The sequence below is a fragment of the Pseudopodoces humilis genome, chromosome 6 (assembly GCF_049639895.1).
Source record: "Pseudopodoces humilis isolate 2021_Gansu_Grassland_sample_001 chromosome 6, ASM4963989v1, whole genome shotgun sequence".
NCBI classification, from domain to species: Eukaryota; Metazoa; Chordata; class Aves; order Passeriformes; family Paridae; genus Pseudopodoces; species Pseudopodoces humilis.
In genome coordinates, this window is record NC_142205.1 from 14,052,213 (window position 1) to 14,070,870 (window position 18,658).

General features: G+C 35.0%; 1 protein-coding gene across 2 annotated transcripts in view; it reads right to left on the reverse strand.

Moving 5' to 3' along the window:
* Positions 1–7,179: 7,179 nt before the first annotated feature.
* The window catches only part of RAB28 (RAB28, member RAS oncogene family), a 63,165-nt gene continuing 51,686 nt past the window's right edge, over positions 7,180–18,658 (reverse strand). Inside the window, exons 5-8 of one of the 2 annotated variants that reach the window (XM_088056580.1) lie at positions 16,868–16,971; positions 14,006–14,083; positions 8,769–8,866; positions 7,180–7,857 (exon numbers count right to left, since the gene is read on the reverse strand). In XM_088056580.1, the coding sequence (XP_087912706.1) occupies positions 8,774–8,866; positions 14,006–14,083; positions 16,868–16,971 (275 nt within the window). In that variant the 3' untranslated portion in view covers positions 7,180–7,857; positions 8,769–8,773. The remainder of the gene's footprint in view (positions 7,858–8,768; positions 8,867–14,005; positions 14,084–16,867; positions 16,972–18,658) is intronic. The other variant, XM_005517833.3, reaches the window with a different exon arrangement.

An 18,658-nucleotide genomic window follows, 5' to 3' on the forward strand; every position in this document is an offset into this window, starting at 1 on the left:
AATGGAAGCATTGACAGGAATCCTAGAAAATACTGCTTGATGTCTCCCATGTCTAAACAAGGAACCAGTCAAAGCTACCACTCCACCACAGTACACAAGCACAGGACATTCCCACAAATGCCCACAGCAGCCCCGCTGGATGGAGTACTGTGGTCAGCCTGCAAAGAGTTCCAAGTCATAGACAGCTTAAGTGGTTTGTACAAACACACACAGGGAGCATTTGCAGCTCCTCCAACTCGGAGCCAAAGATTCTGTCATTTTTCCATTGAAAATGCTGGTGTGCCGTGTCCAGTTCCAAATAAATTCAGTGAACAGGTGCCAACTAGACCAAATTCACCAATTTTCCTTGCCTAGCACTTCTACCACGCTGGGGTACAGAAGAGCAACAATCTCAAAGACCAGAATTATGATGAACTGCTTATAGCACCCCCTCTGAATGGATACTACAGCACCATACTGAATGCTCCTCAGAGAGTCAGCTAATGAAGTGCCTGCACAAGGATCAGGATTCAGACTTTCTCAAAGCTGCATCAAAAACTGTGTCCAACCTGAATCAGTTCAGTTACTGAGTCTGCACTGCAACAAGCTTCTCAACCAAAGAGGAAAAGACTGCCCACAGCAGGAGGATGCAGAAACATTCAACCTGTTGTGACAACTAGAACAACTACAGTAACCTTACAACCACCTGAAAAAAATAATAATATTAATTTTAAAAAGTCAATTGGTGTCTTATCCAAAAGAGAGTGGAAGACATTCAACTGCTGCTGACATGTACAAATCAAACTAATTGTATCTCAGAAACTTACACTTCCCCAATTGCAGTATCTGGCTGAAGCTTCTCCAAGCCTGCTCAGCTGCACTTCCGTGTCACCACTACCTGTCACCTCAGTCTCTGCTGCTGGGGACCTGTGTGGTACCAGGTGCCCTTGACAGAGGGGATTGGAAAGCCACCTCATCATTTCAGCAGCTGACCACATGGAAGCAGAGTTAAATTCTCAGCTTTTAAAGGTTGGTCAGGAAGATTAGCAGAACTACAGTGAAAATCTAAAAGATAGAGAGTACCCTCTTTAAGACTCCTGATTACATTCAAGCTTAATTGGCACAAACACATGTTGCACTTTTGAGAATGTATAACCTGTTGAGTACAGGCTTATTTGCATCCCTGAATTTCTGGGTGATAAAACCAGTTAAGAGGTTGAAGTGAAAAACTTCCATTTCCTTTCTTACATCAGTGTGTGACTCCTGGGGGATATGTTTAGTTTTCTTGTAGCTTATGCTAAGTTGTGAGCTCACTCCCTGTTATAAATGGGTTGTCTGTATAACTGTTACCAATTGCATGCAAATTGCTCCTAAATGGCACACACGGCCCATTTGTGCCAAATGTTGGTTTACACTTTGCTCTCTTTCCAAGACAGTGGAGAGATAAAAAAGCAATTGGATTGATGAGTGGGATGTCAACATTTCTCTCCAGTTTCCATTATGCAGTTAAACATTGCTTCACCATTCTTTGACAAATACTGGAATATTTCCAGAAATCACACTTCATTATTTTCAAGATGGTGATCAAATACCTCCCCAAATCTGAGTAAGAAGTACCAGCTCTTGTTTATCCTCCATGTCAGATCTGCAATTCAGACACTACAAATGGGAACTCGATATGTTTTCCTGCACTATCAGTTGGAATTCAGTTTGCAATGAGACTTGTCAAGCACCTCCAGATTCTTTTGTTTCTGATTCATTATGGATCTGAGAAGCATTTGTTCCAAAAACAGCAACTTCCCCGATGTCAAGTAAATGCTCTGGTCACAAAACTGAACCACATTTCAACTTCTATTTTTTTCAATTTCCATATCATTCATGCTAGAGAAAATATCAGAAAAACAACATCATATGAGAAACATTTTTTTTCTTTTTTTTTTTTTTAACTTGGGAGTGGCTTTAGTTTATACCCTTTACAATGGGTAGAAAATTTAAGAAACAACACTGAAATTCCTGAAAGAACTTTAGCCTCAAAGGCATTTATTTCAATGGAGTCAGAATTTCTGTGTCAGCAGAGTATGACAGAATATATTTAGCTTCAAGTGTGTACTTAAACAGCATAGACTTCAAGGGAACTTAAAGACATGCTTAATTTTGAGCATATGCTTAAGTGTTTTTGGTGAACAGTATAGAACCACAGCATTCACCTCTTTTTACAAGGAGAGAATGCTTTCCAAAGCAACATTTACTTTTCAGGGCACAGTGTGTGTCTTTTAAATCCTCCTTTGATGTTTCTTGGTCTACTTTGTTTTTAAAAGCTCACCAGAAATCAAAAAGGATTAGTAGGTCATGATCCTCCAAGCTACCTGGTATGGATCAGCCCAGGAAAGGACAGAAACGGAGTTTAGCAAGCAAAGAAAAAATGTTTGCCTGAAGCAGTTTGAAGGACTTTTTCTGAGGCACAAATTAATTAAAACTGCTTTGGTATTTTGTTTCCTATTTATAATCATTATAGTTTTAAAGAATATTTTAAATAAAAAAAGTAGAAAGAAGAATATAGGATATTTAACAGATCATAACAACCAAATATGATTTTTAATGTGTACTAGATATCTTCAACTATGCCAGTGATATTTCATACAGCAAGCAATTTTTTCCACTCATCCTTAAAAGAAAAACTTTCCTGAACCAAAGTATACTTACCACATTTTGTTTTTAAAATGAGGACTTGAATTAATATTTTTTTAAAAACATTGCTTGCTAGTATGACATTATAGAGTAGAAGCAGAGGAAGTCTTGAAAGTGATATTAAAAAAAGATCTGGATTCCTACTTCCTCCAGAATTCACTGTTCTAAATGTGGTATCTGAGCAAACACAAGCTCTTGACCTCAAATCTATATTATCCTCTGAGGTTCGTCCACTAGGATAAGGACTGCTGTGTAGCAGTTAAATACAAAACAAACCTGAAATTTGTACCTTCTGAGGTTTGGTTCTGACCAGCCTTTGAAATAAGATTGCTTTCAGTCAATCGGTTATTTCTGCACTTGACATCACCCCCACATAAAACAAGGCAAATGGCCAATTAGCTAACTAGAAGTTTTCCAGTTCAAAATGGTGCCAAAATGAATGAAGATGAAGTAGAGTAGAAAAAAAAGAGTTTAAATTGGCTGAACAGTCAGCTCTCTATGGGAAACTTAAAATAGAAATCAGTTCATGCAACTCAGGAGCTTCACTATCTTCTATTTGGGGAAGATCAAACTTCGGCATTTGCAAGTTAAACAGGGATCCCCAAGGCTTCTAGAGAGTACTTTATAAAAAGAGGTTTTATACAGGACCTGTGTATTTTGCAAATAAAACTGCAGCACATTAAATTCTAATCACATTCTATTCATAGCATCTGAAATCAGAGTATAAATTTGCTTCCTACAGATAATTATCTGGACTGGAGTTTTAATCTTATATGTATGCCATTACCCCTATGCAAACATGGATAACTTTTGGCTTTTTCTTTTCAGCAACATTCAGCTATTTTGACATTTTAAGTGGTTGTGAGTTGGTTTTAAATAAAGACAGCCTAAAGAAATCAGATTATATGTTAAGCAGTAGTATTTGAACTGAGAAAGAAAAGAATACACCATTGTAGAATAACATCTTTGCTTGGGAAATAATGTGCAAATTCCAGAAAGAAAAATAGTTAATCATGCCAGCTTTGTAAATATAATTTCTATAAAAGTCAATGTTGCTTTAAATACATCTATCAGGCACCTCATACAAACTCTTAAGCTACATCAGAAATGCATGTAAGTATTCTAAATAGGAAAAATTCCCCTGCAGAAAATTTCCCATTATTATAAACTTGTTAGCTATGTTACAGAACAGCACTTTAATCTTCTGTCAAAACATTAGCAGCACAGTACAGCCCAAGTAAGATATACCAATATTTACTTACTAAGAAGTACTCTCTACTATAACTTTGCAAAAATGTCAAGAACATCATGAAGATTATAAATTTTTGTGAAAAAGAAACCATATTCCTGATAAAATAAATGCAAAAAAGAATAATACAACTGCAATTTCTCTAAATTTCTGTTCTCAGAAAAAAGCAGAATAACCAACTTCAAATATTATTATAATATTTTTCTTTACAAAATTATAATAACATTTTTGATATCAGGCTATCATATTTTTGATATCAGGATATCAGGTGCACCTGCTGAAAAGCAAATTGACTTTGCATTTAAAAGACTCTGCCTGATGGAAAAGCCCTTTTCTGCCAGTGAAAAATCAAGCAGTGATTTGAAGAAAAGGGGGTTTTCAGATGCCTAATGATGCAAATAGATAGCACTGAAAATTATCAAATTCCTCAAATGAGCACATTTCACATAATTTCACAGTGACCTTGTATTTGTCTATAACTTTTTTCAAAAAGAAAAAAAAGTTTGGTTAAAAAGCAGCTTCATGTGTTTTTATGACTTTTATGAACTGTCAAAAGAACAATGTATTCAGAGAGATCGTGAACTCATCACAGATTCTGGCACTCACAGTATCTGGTTGCAAGGGAAAATAACTTCACGCTGCTGTTTGTGAAACAGACTCAATTTGACTCCACCAAACTTTAGAACCACAAAAGACAAGAAGTTGCACGAGTCTAACGCTTCAGATGCGTGTTTTAAAAGCACTGATACTCTACCATGCAGCCAGACACAATGAACCTACTGGCATCCACCACATCACGGAGACTGACCTTAGCAACAACCTTTAACTGCAGAGCCGTTACTGAAATGATTAGTTACAACAGCTCTGAGCAGGCAGATCACCAGTATGCATCTGTGTAAGATCAGGGCCTGAACATGTTTCTTCCCTTCATCTGGCCTCAGCTTCACAAAAAAACACGTTTCACTTGTCCCAGCCCACTCTCCATGTCAGTGGACATTAAGCACATGTTGCCTCACTTTCAAAGAGCATTGCATTGCATTTTTTTACTTTGTAATTGTTCACTGAATTTCCTTCCACCAGCTCTTACCTTGGAAAAAACTTTTAAAGTACATTTATATGGCACAATTCAACTCTACTACACATGAACCATGTGAATCAGTAGTAGTGGGACATTACTTACAGAAGGCAACCGGACCCAGAGTCCTTACACAGTCCTTCTCTGGATTAGTGTCTATCCCTCCAATCACCAGAGTCCTTGTCTTCCCTGCAGAACACTATTCCCTCTCTCCATACCCTTTAATCCTCCAGAATCATCTCTGACCTTTCTGCTCTGCCTGGAGGAACTTGAGCCATAGCACCAGCAACAGCAGTGCTGCATCTTCAAACACAGCTGCTGCAGCACTTCAAAGGCAGCTACCACAGCCAAGGATTTAGACTGCAGCTGGAATTCGAAGGCTCAAGGTGGGGTCCCCAAGGCTGAGCAAAAAGAGCAAAGCTCATTTGTAAGGATTAAAAGGTGGACAGGTAATGGATCTCAATGGGGCAGGAAGGGGAGGGAAAAGCAGAGAGAGTGGAAGTCAGTATACAATACAAAAAGCTGAGGAGGTTAAGAGGGGCAGCAAAAGGAGGGGCTGAGGGCACGCAAGAGAGGAGATTCCTGGTTAGCGTAAATAATATACATGTATGTTAGGGAGGAAGAATGAGGGCAGTCTGGAAACATAAACAAAAATATCTTCAGAGGAGGTAGGCCTTTAACATAGCAGTTGGTGAAAAGATCAAGACAGATAAAATACAAAAGGATGTACAAGTCAAAGACAGCTAGAAAACTAGGTACTGAGAATAAAAAAATGTGAGATGAGACCAACACATAAAATCCACCTGTAAAACAGCTTGGGCTGGGATACATATAACATCTTTCATACTGCAAGATACCAAAATGCAAAAGCAAAAATTTTTTATTATTCAAGGTAAAAATGGACTCTGCATATGAAGTCATGAAAAAGCACTTTCTTTTCAAAAGTAAAACAACAATAGCTTTAAAAAAAAAAAATTAACCCAAGTAGTTGTTAAGACCATGCTACCTTTTACTTGGGAAGTAGGACCATGAAGATGATACGCATGAACTAGAGAAAGACCACAGCCACCTGCTGAGCCACATTGTGCTCAGGTTCTCAGAGGGGGCAGTTCTTGTCAGTATTTGAGCATACAAGCAGAGCTGAGGGCACAAACACACCAAGAAATGTAAGGTTTTAAAAAACTTTCCACCTGCCTTGGAGGCTATAAACTTGTGAATTGAACAACTGCTTAAGAAAAGCTCTTTGAAGAGAAGTTCTCATCTGGTTGTAGTGAAAGAGAGTTGTCCTTACAGGTGCGGTTAACTATACAGTAACGCGATGCAGTAGGACATCAACCCCATGGGAAGGAGCAAGAATACAGACTAGAATAAATAATTTACTGCAAACGACACCTACCTTAGTGTAGCATAATTTCTCAATATCTCAGCTTCTTAGAATTTCCCACATCTGAATGCTAACCAACACGCACTAAGTCATATCACAGACTCATATAATTATGTGTTAAGCTAATAAATAGGATTTTTTGCCACCTGAAATCTTTTTTTAACATAGTTAAAATAGTTTAGCTACTTTGTTAAACTACTAATAATTTAATTGTTCCAACTATTAAGCACTTTCTTGAACAGCTTAATAGTAGCATTCACCTGAAGAACCTCATACTTTTCACTTGTGATATACAAGCTTCCTTCATAGCTTCATTACTTTCTGAAACTCCAAATGTTTCCTTGTAGTTATTAGAAAGCACATTCTAGAGTTTAAACAGAAAAAGTTTTCTAGTTTGGGAATTGATTTTTTTCTCTCCTTAGCTTTCTGTTCAGATGTGCCAGCAGAGAACTGTGCACTGCTAGAAAAGCAACAGGGGAGAAGTGTGAAGATCACCAAGTGCACAGCTTTTTATTTGTCATTTACTCTAAATTCAAAAGAAAAGAGTACCAGGCCAAAAGTTATTCTGTTAGTTATTTAAAGTGACTGATGTTAATTGATCTATCAACAGTTTCTAATGCATGTTGAATATATCACTCATCATCTACAGACCAAACTGTTGACTGAGATTCATCCATATTCATAAAGACATATAAGCCTATCTATTACTGTAAGAAGTAATGTTGATGTGGTAATAAAAATACACAAAAACACTAGCATTTTTCAGAGCATCCATGGAGACAATTTGAGACTTCAGAAAAGTAATTGTTTTTATAATAACAGCTTTATTTCAAGCACTGTTTCTCCCTGGATATAATTTATATATTTTGTGCTAAGTGTATATATATTAATGGAACACTTTCAAATTTATCCCTAGATAAAATATGCATTATGTGTTTAAAATTATTTCAACAACAGCTTTTCCAAGTAACATTTTGCTGAGTGTCAGTTCAAATAACTGGAGGAAAAAAGATTAAAAATGCTTTGGCAAAATACCATTCCATGGTGATGCCTTTAAAAGCATTTTGAATGCAGGGCTTCCTCATCCATTTTTATTCTGGTATCAGTCAAATAGAGAGGAGGAAATATAAACACAGCTATACAGTTTCATTTAAATATAACTTAAAAGAATATAGATGGTAATTTTTCAAGCGTGTGGTCTCATGTTTGAATTTCAGCCATTCAAAGAACTGCCTGCTGCTTCTTAATGGAAAATGGTGCAACATGTTTCTGAAACCTCCAATTGCATTGTTGCGCTGGTTCCTGTTAAGACAAAGGTCCTGGTAATCCCAGTGTCTGTGTCAAGGCAGGAGGACTGCAAAGGTTTCAAACCAGAGAAGAACAGCATGGTCACTGAACTGCACACATTGAGCTTCTGGGAGGATTAACGGTTCTTGTCACAGGCTCCTGACTGTAGTTGACAATATCTGCCTTCACCACCCTCTGTCATAAAAGAAAACACAGTAATAATCAGGAAAAAAAACCCTTCATGCTGGCAAAGCATTCAACAGATTTTTATGAAATACAAAGGGAAAAATAACAAACCAACCAGTTTTCTTTTCACTACCTTACAGGAAGCCTCATCAGGTGCTAATTCTCATTATAATTCTAGGTTTATTCATGCTAAGCAGAAGCAAGTACCTTGGTAGGTTATCACAACACTACAAAAGGAATACAATTTTTTTGCTAAAGCAGTGAATACAGTTTTACCTTCATGAGAATTGTTCTGAATGACAGCAATAAAACAGAATTTATTTGCAGAAGTTGTGCCATTTATTCTTTAATAATAACTGCCTAAACTGTAACTGGAAATTGTACTTAAGTTTGTCTTTTTGTCTTTACTCCAAGCATTTAATCAGAAAATATGGACAAAATTCAAAGCAAATTTTAAATACAGCCATATTTTAAAAAAGCTTAGATGGGTATACTGGCTAAAGATTACATTAACATAAAAAGAAGCTCTGCATACTCTATTTATTCTCTAATATAGATCTAATAGATATTACACATTCTATTTACAAAGCATTTGTTAAGACTGATGCTCTCTTCTACATGATGAAGACAGAAATGTACAATTTTGCATCCATTTCCATCTGAGACAGCTATGCAATATTTTCAATGTACAGTTTTGAATACAGTAACATGAAGTATTTCAAAGTTTCTACGAACTATCTGATTATTAGAAACACTATGTAATTAATTGTACACAGAGTTCCAAAATAATATGTTGAGTATTACAAGTACTTACACATACAAAACACAACCTTCCAAAAGAACTTACTTTAACAGTTGTTACTTCATGTAAAAGAAATGCAGCTTATAAAAAAGAAACAAACCAAGTTTTCCATCAATACCTGAACTACTGCATTGAGCAGACTTTGCTCTGGCAGTTGGAAGTGTGATGTTGGTTATCTTCTTCGGGATATTTCACTAGTTCTGCCCTGACAACATTCTGTTAACCATGTATCAACATGATGGATAGAGGGCAAGGAGAAGAATGTGAAAAGAAAGAGAAGGAAAACAATGGAGAGATTAATCAGTAGTTGAAAAGAATGAATGGATAACATAAGATTATGCAGAAGCAAAATGAAAGTGCATTTTCAAGGCCTTAAGCAGATAGAAGATCAACATCTCTGGCTGAAAGCAGCACTCTCAGCACCAGGGCTGCTTCTCAAGCTTTTTCCAGGACATGCCCTTTCAAAGCACCAAAGTGAAAGGCTCATACATGCAATCAGCAAAAGTGTATCAAAGCTAGAGAAGGGACAGAATAAAAAGGCAAGGAATACAGTGAAAGAAAAGATGACAGTGGCCTATTTGTCCTTTAAATCAAATATACTTAAACATTAAATACTGTATTATCAGCTTGCAACAAGTGCATTAGCTGTACACATGCATCTTTTCCATTACATAACTATCACATTGCACCTAAATGTATAAACCAAAAGCAGTGACCAAATTAACAACTTCATATCAAAATGCCTTAAGTTTTGACTTTTGTTTGCTTCATTTAAAAATAAAAGGTTCCCATTTCTCCCCTTAAAGACAAACAAACAAAACTGTTTACTTATTATTAATATAGGTAAGGGATACAGGGTTCTCATTATTCATACAGGGTCAATACAAGGTTCATGCAAAGGGAAGTAAAATCCATGGAACAATTTCAGCAAAGAAGCAGCAGAGGAGGCAAGTCTGCTATGAAAGATACCCAGTTTATTATTTTTTCCTAAATACTTCAACTTTCCTAAAATATATTTTCAAGGTTTAAATGAATGAATAAATAATTAAATTCTATTATTTTAAAGGAAGCAATATATAAACTGGATTAGGAATATATAAACAGTATACGTTAAAAATTACCTCTGTAAATAAGACCTGTATGTCAAACAAGCAACAGTAATTGAATAGGCTGGTAAAGGACCTGGATTTATTAGCTGCTGAAGTACTCTTCTTGAGCTTAATTGATCACATTCATATTATCTTATCTAGTGGACAACATGCATGATTTACAGGACTCCTAGCCTGATGTTATCAAGAGAAAGGTTGCCAAATTCCATGTAGGGCAGTAGTAGGAGTTTTAGCATTAAACAGCGTTATCTGACCTCAGGGGACCTAGTTTCTTCATACCAATCTTTTGACTAGAGCTAAGGGGCAAGAAAAAAGAAAAAAAAGCCCTGCAATCAGTAGGCAATTAATTGTTCCTCAAACACTGGTCCAAATCCTATCCTGTAAACACAGGCAGGTTAGTGACCTATGCTTAGGTACACTGTAGCAAAAAACTGACAATCATAAATGACTTGGATTTTCTAATGGAATTTCATCCAAATAAGAGTTTAAAAATATCATTGCAAAATTTCTTATATTAACTTCACGGTAATTAAAAACTTGGGCTTCTTTGCATCAGATTCTACATCAAGCATATCATTGCCATGGTTCAAATCACTGTCAATAATGAGAATAACCTTTCTTGGTCCAGGTGCTCTGTATTCCAGATCTGACTTATCTGCCAAACATTTTATTGTACAAAGCTGGCAGACACACACTGGTCTGCTGAACTGGCATTTACTTAGAGAGAAAACTACACATCACTTAAAAAATGCTAGCTCTTGCCAATGCCAAGGAACAAAGCTGTACCCCATGCAGTTTTTACACTACGGTTGAAAGTAAAAAACACAGAAAGAAAAACATTTGATTAATAAAAGAGCTATTTCCTCAAATTTCATCAGGCCCTTGCAATTTAAAAGGGAGAGTATTTTGAGGACTGAAAATAAGTCAGAATCTGCAATTTTCTTATTTTGGAACTGTTCCATTTCAAAAAACATGCTCTACTTTCCAGTCACGCATGAAGAGCAATCTAGTGCTTTGTTTCACCACAGTTTTGTCCAAATAAAGGTTTGATTAACAGTCATCTCAGCATGTTAACAGACAAGGTTTAGTAGCTCTAGCTGAGATAGTTTAAAAACTTACCACCCCCAAATGTCTGTCCTATTCCTCTGCTGGAGATCATTGCTGCCAAAGGAGAGCTGGTGGAATGTAACGTGTACTTGCACCTCATCCACTTCAGCACAAAGTCTGGCAGCTTCTCTTTAAAACAACTTTCAGCAGCAGTTTAAGCTAAACTGCTCAACTTCACTCTGATGTAGCCAAAGCACATGATCACCTTCCATTTTCTGATTCTGATGTGGGAGCAATACATTCCAACAAAAGGGGCAGTAGCAAATAGCTTGGGCTGCATTAATACCTTAAACTGCTGCAGCTGTTTTCTGAAACAATGCAAAGTAAATATAATTCAATCTCTAAGGCTTGTTCTTGCAGTTAATTGACAGAAGTTGTGCTGCTGAGACCAAGAACTTCACATACTTTTCACAAGAGCTGCAGTTCTGCCAAAAATCAAAGCTCAAAAGTCATGAGCCAAACTACACAAAGTCATACAAGTTAAAATAATTTGTTTGGGATTCCCATTACTTATTTCTATCCACCTATGAGTCACATCTAAGATCTTCCTAGACTGACAATCATAACTGGCTCTAAAGACAAGAAATAAGATTTTCAGGCACAAAATTGAGTGCTAAAAATAATTTTAAAGCATAGTCTCAATATTAGACAATAAAAAATACACATATAGCATTTAACTGTTGTAACTGTACACAAATTCAGTATTTAATCTTATATTTTGTTACCACCTAGATTGAATGAACATATCTGATGTTCTCTGACAAACAGATTCAAGCAAGAACCATCTCAGTTTTCAAAGTGAGGAAATTGCATTATGCAAAATATGGAAAACTCAAATATATAATCCAGTGTGTAAACACTTCACATTTGTAAAAACTACAATGGCTTTTACGCCTTAATTAAAGATTAACTCCAAATCAACACTTGTATACTTTACAGATGAGTCACATTTATTATTGTATTGTATTTATTGGATTCTTTATAGCTTTTATCTAGTGTCCATCTATCCACTGATCTAATTTCATAGCCCAGTAGCTAGAGTATTCAATGCCTAAAAATTTTAAGGAACACACGTCATATAATTGTCCCACAAATTAAGGAAGACACGTGCCCATTTTAGAGATGGAAGAGGGAAAAACTCCCACCACCACCACACTAAAGAGACCTGCACCTCTCATATAAAAGTCTGTGGTAAAACAGCAAACTAATAATGGCATTGTCCTCTAACATCACCTCCTTCCAGCCAAGAGACCAACTCCATGCTTTTGGGAAACAGCATCTATACATCACTTCAATTAGGCTTTTCTACTGCACACAAATGAATTTCTCTCAAGAGAATTTATCTTCCTGAGAATATGAAGGTTAAAATTTTCACTCTCCAAATGATGTAGAGATTTTCCCTTTTCTATTCTTATGAAGTGATGGGGGTATTTGGTTCCATACAACAATGACCCTTAAGATACAGCTAACAGACTTTCCAACACAATTCTCATTGGTTTCTGACTTATACTGGGGAAACTTACAGCCCATTCAAAATAACACTCTTAAAAGAAGCAAAGGTTTTACTGATAACAAAGAGCTATTTCTCTTTGGAGTACATTGAAATTATGATCTATTAACAGAACTTTGCAAACTAAGTAGTTCACACTCTTTAGCTACATGCACAGTGTTGCAGCATGTAGTGACTTCTGCTGTACCTGAAAATCAAAAGTGAAGTTTCTTTTCTGTCCAAATTAATTTGCTGGCTTTGTTTCTTCTTTTGTTGTTTTTTTGTTGGTGGTGGTAGTTTTTCAGATATTTTTACTTCTTTTTTTTTGTTAATTAGAACCTGGATTCACATCAACAGTAATACATGCCCCAGTATTTATGCAAATTAACTATTTATAGGCTATTGCTAAAGCAACTTGTGTAATATCAACTTTGTCTAACCCATATATTGCCTATTCCATAGGTCTACTCAACAAAATTAAAAGCTAATTACAATACTAAAGTAGAAGGAAGCTTATTTAAATCTGACAGCAGTTTGACATAGAAAGTCATGTACTCTTGAACTAGGGCTATACGGAGCTTCTTCCTTTAAAAACAACCTAAAAACAGACCCTTTCTTTAGAACAATAGTTTTCCATATAACCCTATTATCAGCCTCCTTTAAATTGAAGGTATTTGCGCACCTTTCTACAATCTTACACCTGAGTTACAGAACACCACTCACAGCACAGAGAGGTCCAGGACTGATTCCAGTGCTAGCTAAACAACCAAAGAAAAATTGAAAAACTCTATGAGCTCAATTATTTATAGGTAAATAACAGACCTCAAAATAGTAGATGGATGGTACCTTAGTAGTAAAAGATCATTTAAAAGACACACTTAGTGTTTAAGCATAAATTACAGCCTTTTAAAACTACTCTGCTTGTTAAGTATGCTCTGTAAGTATATTTTACAATTTTACTGTTTGCAATACAGTTTTCTAGTTAACCACTTCAACACAGATTGCAAACATTGCTGTGGCAAATCACTTTCAGAAATTACATATTTATTGTATATTTCAAGAAGAAGGAGACCAAGACATAAGAAATGCTTTGCCATTTATTTTAAAAAATGTATGGATTTATTTTGTGGTACTTGTTTAACACTGGTATTTAAAAGCAGTTCCACGATATTATACCACTAGAATAGCAACATTTGGGTTCATTAGGTAAATTTAAATCATTGTAATCTCAAATGTCAATACACAGGGTTGCCTCAATAGTATAATCTTTCTTTTTGAGGTTTCTGAAACTGGGTTGTAGAAAAATTTTTCAGTTTAAACCCATGCATATAATATCAAGAATATCTCCCATGCCACCTGTATATGTATACATATTTAATTTCTAAACTAATCTTAAGTGCTATTTTTAAATTAACATCCTTATAACTAAAGTTTTTCTTTACTTTTGAACATGTTTTTCTTTTTTCAGAGAGTTGATCATGATGGATAAATAAGAAACTATCATATTTCAAAAAAGCTGTTGTGAAATTGAGTAATTATCTTCAGAACAATAGGTGAAGATTGATTTAAAGAACAGTTATAAATCCACAATAGATCACTTTTAATACTAAATAAAATACTAAAAACATCTGTGTATTTGTGGAAAATCACCTGTGATTGTTCCAATTCTGCTTTGTTTAGTTTGATGCCGAGTATGTCAGCAGCAATTCTCTGAAAACACAGGAAGACCTATGGAAAAAAAATAAATTGCATTTAAATGATTAAAAACAGACATCCTTGAGGTTCTTTCAAATATATCAAACCATTCTTGAACAGTAAACAATTATATACAAAATTATGACCTGTGCAAAACAGATCGGAAAATAACCTCATCTGGTACTTTCAATTTTGTTTAAAAATTTGAGAAAATAACTCAACAATGGTACAAGAAATGAACAGTATGCCAGATTGTTAAGCAACACTTCTACTCTGCCTCCAGAGACCTAAGTTTAAACAAGCTTTTACACAACCCACCTCTCAAATACTACTCTCAGTGCTATATAATATGAATAAGGGTATTCACTAATGTTTAGCACAGAAATGCATTACCAGAGTATTGTGAAATAAGAGATGTAGGTTTCTGAATCTGAGACTAACAGAACTGTGCATCCATATCAGCAAAATCTCTACTATGTATGTCCAAAAACTAGCAGTGTGAAAGAGTTCTGAAGAATGTTACAAAACATACACTGAATGGAAGTATCTAGGAACAAGTATGATGTTGTACAGCCTGCAGCAGCAGCCTGGCAAAGTAAGACTTTAGACATGATTAAACACATAATACTGGGTAGCAATGCTGTCTTAAAAAATTCCTTTAATTCATCTCAAGACAGTCCACCTATCTTACTGTTTAGGTAAAATTGCATTTTAAATGTGATTAAAGAACATAACATATTCAAGAGGAGCAGCTTAAGCATGCACTGCTGTTGGACACTGTATTGCCAAGCTACACTGGTTTGCATCATGGAGCTGCCACCCAAAAAAAAAATAAATCTATGTACATGCTCCCAGTCATTTTCAGTAAAAATTAAGAAAAGTGCTATCTACACAATCTCTTCTAACACCCAAGATGGGAACCATAAATAAATTAGTGGTACAACCAAAAAAGTGTGGTAGCTTCGAAAACAATTGCTCTTTCTCTCAATTCCTTGGTGTAGTACTGGTCTGTTCTACCAACACCTACACAAGAAGAAAGAGCATACTGAACAGAGATTCTGAGCCTCAGAGACCTAGTTTAACCCATACCAAGCTCTCAGGCGCTCTCAGCTACATCACCTGCCCTGAGGATACAAAAATAAAAACATCAAGCAAAAAAACACCAAGCACAAGAGCAATGCTTCAACTATGTGATTTGATGGACAGTAGAACAGTTAGTGATAACGAATCTTCCATTACATTTTCTTGCCCCTGAGACAATTTTCAGAATTTTCTATGTACACAAAATCATCTTTTGCAAACAAGTCTGTTGAAAAGATCTGATGTAAACAAAACAAATCATTTAACTGAGTGTGGCTCCTCTAGTCTATATTCACGGCAGCAATGGATGGCCTCTTCTCAAATCACTGTCTAGAATAAACACGCAAGCTTCTGAATGATCAGTGAGCAGCAACAGTGAAGGGACTAATTTAAATTAATATTGAAACTAAAAATGAACTATTGAAACTACTTCTTTTGTCAGTAGATATTTAATATTTTAGATATATAGTAGATATTTCATGTTTTCTAGGCATGTTCAGTATTACTTTTGTTTTTAAACAGTAAGCTATGAAAAGTACAATCAGTATTTATAGTAGAATGGTGATATAATTAATGACTTAATTAAAAAGCTGCAATAAAGTTTCTGTCATAATTAGCAATAATGAACGTATCAATTATAAAATGAACTGATTTTTGTGGTCTCCTTGAGAAAAGAATACATTTTATTAGATGCACATTTTACTAAATGTAGTATTATGATTTATTTCTTCTGTTTCTAGCCTAAAAAGCCCATATTTTCACACTTTAAAAAAATATGCCAATGATTTAACACAAACTATAAAAATAATCAGGAATCGCTGCATTTCTAACAGCAATATTGTTAGATTTTACAGAAAAACCATTATCTTACAAAATTGGGCAGTTCACTGCACAAGATTCATCAAAGACCTTAACAAGTTATTCCATTTGTGGACTATACTTCCATGTACTTGAACATTCAATAACATGTTCAGTATGCTACTATTACATTACGTATTATATTATTACAATAGAAGTTACTATTCAATAACATTAAAATAAACTTTCTTCTCAACACTAATATTAAGGAGACAGATACAAGACCATTTTATGAGAATGACAAACCCATTAGGCATGAGACAGAAATCAAGCAAAACAATACAATATGATTTAATTTCACTGATAGTGTCAACTGAAAAAGAACCTTTCCTTTCATATGTTTCCAACTAAAACAAATAACCCAGTTAGCTCAGAGTCAAAAGATTGTTCAAAAATGTACTCTGCAAAGCATCTGGTACAAATGCCAGAATGTTCAAATTTCAATGGACCTGCAAAGGGAATGTCTCTCACAGCTCAGGACTCATTAAATCTTTTATTGCAACAGGGTCTTGTCACATTATTTACCAATTGTTGGAAATTTCTATATTGATGGTCTCTAGATGAAACTTCACCTGGAATGAAGAAAAACATTAAACTACAGGCTGACAACAAACAGAGATGTAGCTGGCCTCAGTTCTCACGCTGATGTATAAGCCAGACCAAATCTGTACCTCAAAGTGAAAATCAGATGACACTGAAATTTACTAAGAATAATACACATTCATAGAAAGATCTACTTTTCATGCAACTAAGGAAAGCAAAAAAGGGTCAGCAGCACCCTGAGTTCTCACCAGTTTGTTATATAAAGTATAATAAAACTGCTGTGACTTGAAAAAAAACAACAGACATCTACAAGTTTGGGGTTTTTTTCTTACTTACAGAATCTCCTGTCTTGGCTGACACGAAATGGCTACTGCAATTGTTTTCCTGACAAAATCGCTGGTGCTTGTCAGCTTTCACTGTGCGAATATGTTCCAAGTCAACTAAAAATAAGTTGAAGAAATCAAAAATTATTACACTGGAGCCCATTTATTTACCCACCTTAGAAATTAATCATTGGAAACACATCAGATGTAATACTTTCCTTTACAGGTGTATGCAAATCCAAGTTTCTCTTTCTCTATAATCATTTGCTAAAATAAAAGCAATTAATTACATCAGAGTAATTTTATTTGCAAAACTAAAATAAATCCACAATTAAAATTTTATGGCTGAATGCAACAAATTCATACCTCAAAATACAAATTTATTTCTGGATACACTCAAATACTTTGTAATAACTCTACTGCTAGCTACATATTAAAACAAGACAGAACTAATATTCCATATTCTGTCTGCAAGCCAGATGCATATTGGGGATTCCAGGGTAACCTGAAGACTTTCACCAAATAAATTCACCAAGCACATCTGAATTGACATATTCTTCCAAAGTAAAAATGTAAATAAGTTATAAAGAATTTTATTGCAGAACATGGCACAGCAAAAACATTCACTATAATAAAAAAATGACTGAGTAAAAGCAATGATGCTTAGTTGCTTACATATGAGATTTTCAATTACACAAAGATGTGGTTCAAAAACTTTTAAAAAGTAAAATGCACATTTCAAGACGCAAACATATTTTCATTTTTATCACTTTACAACCATTGGAAGCAGAGTAAAGCTTTCAAATGGTATTTTATGCTGAAAAGCACTGGCTGCTTCCAAAATCTCACAGAATTCAAGTCTTGTGCAGGTTTTATTGTGTACATTCCAGTTTCTCCAATCTGATCCTAAGGTAATTGGAAACTATATTGAACAGTTTCTCTTTTTTTTATTGCATTACGGTTCCTATAAGGGTGTTGACTCAATGTAGTCAAATTATAAGGCAAATATATTCAGAAGGATTTAAGGACAAGCAGGCTCTTTGAGTTAATACAGGAAAAAAAACTTCAACTGATTTCCTGAGGAAGGGACCCAACTGACTAGTAAAAACTTGTAAATTTGCAAATCTAGTAAGCCTGTATAATAGTGTTATTTGATTATCAGCTGAAAAAATGCTCTCCTACTACATAAAAGGCTTTATTTTTAAATTATATTGGAGGTCTTTAATTTTTAGGCTCTGGAGATTTTCTCTTGGAGATTTTTAGCCTAACAGGGGATTCCTACACCCCATTTATTCTTGCTTACCTTGGTTAATGTGGAGTTTTTGACACGTATTACTGTTCCTTGCACATCACTAAGGCCTTGTTTGTAAGAACAGGCCTAAAATCATCCAGTTACCGCAGGCATTAATTTGTGAAGGACGAAAATACTAAGCTATTAACACTAATGTTTCTAGTACAGTTTTTCCATAATTCTAAATGTCCACTATGTAATAAAGTTTCATAAATAAAAGGGAAGAACAAATACATTTACTAAAATAAAGCCCAAAGTCAACAACAATTTTGTTAAAAACTCATGCATTTAATTTTTTTCTCTGAAAAATAACTACCAAGATAAAAGATAGACTTTTTTGAAATGTCCTTGAGAATAAAATACAGCATACTGCCTAAAACATTTCATTATTAGCTATTATTTTTATGCTTCACATATTAGTTTTAAGTGCAGCTCGGAAAAAACAACAGTGAGATTACTCTTTTGGGAAAAATAAAAACCTATTTTCTTTATTTTCATTTCATGAACTTTTAA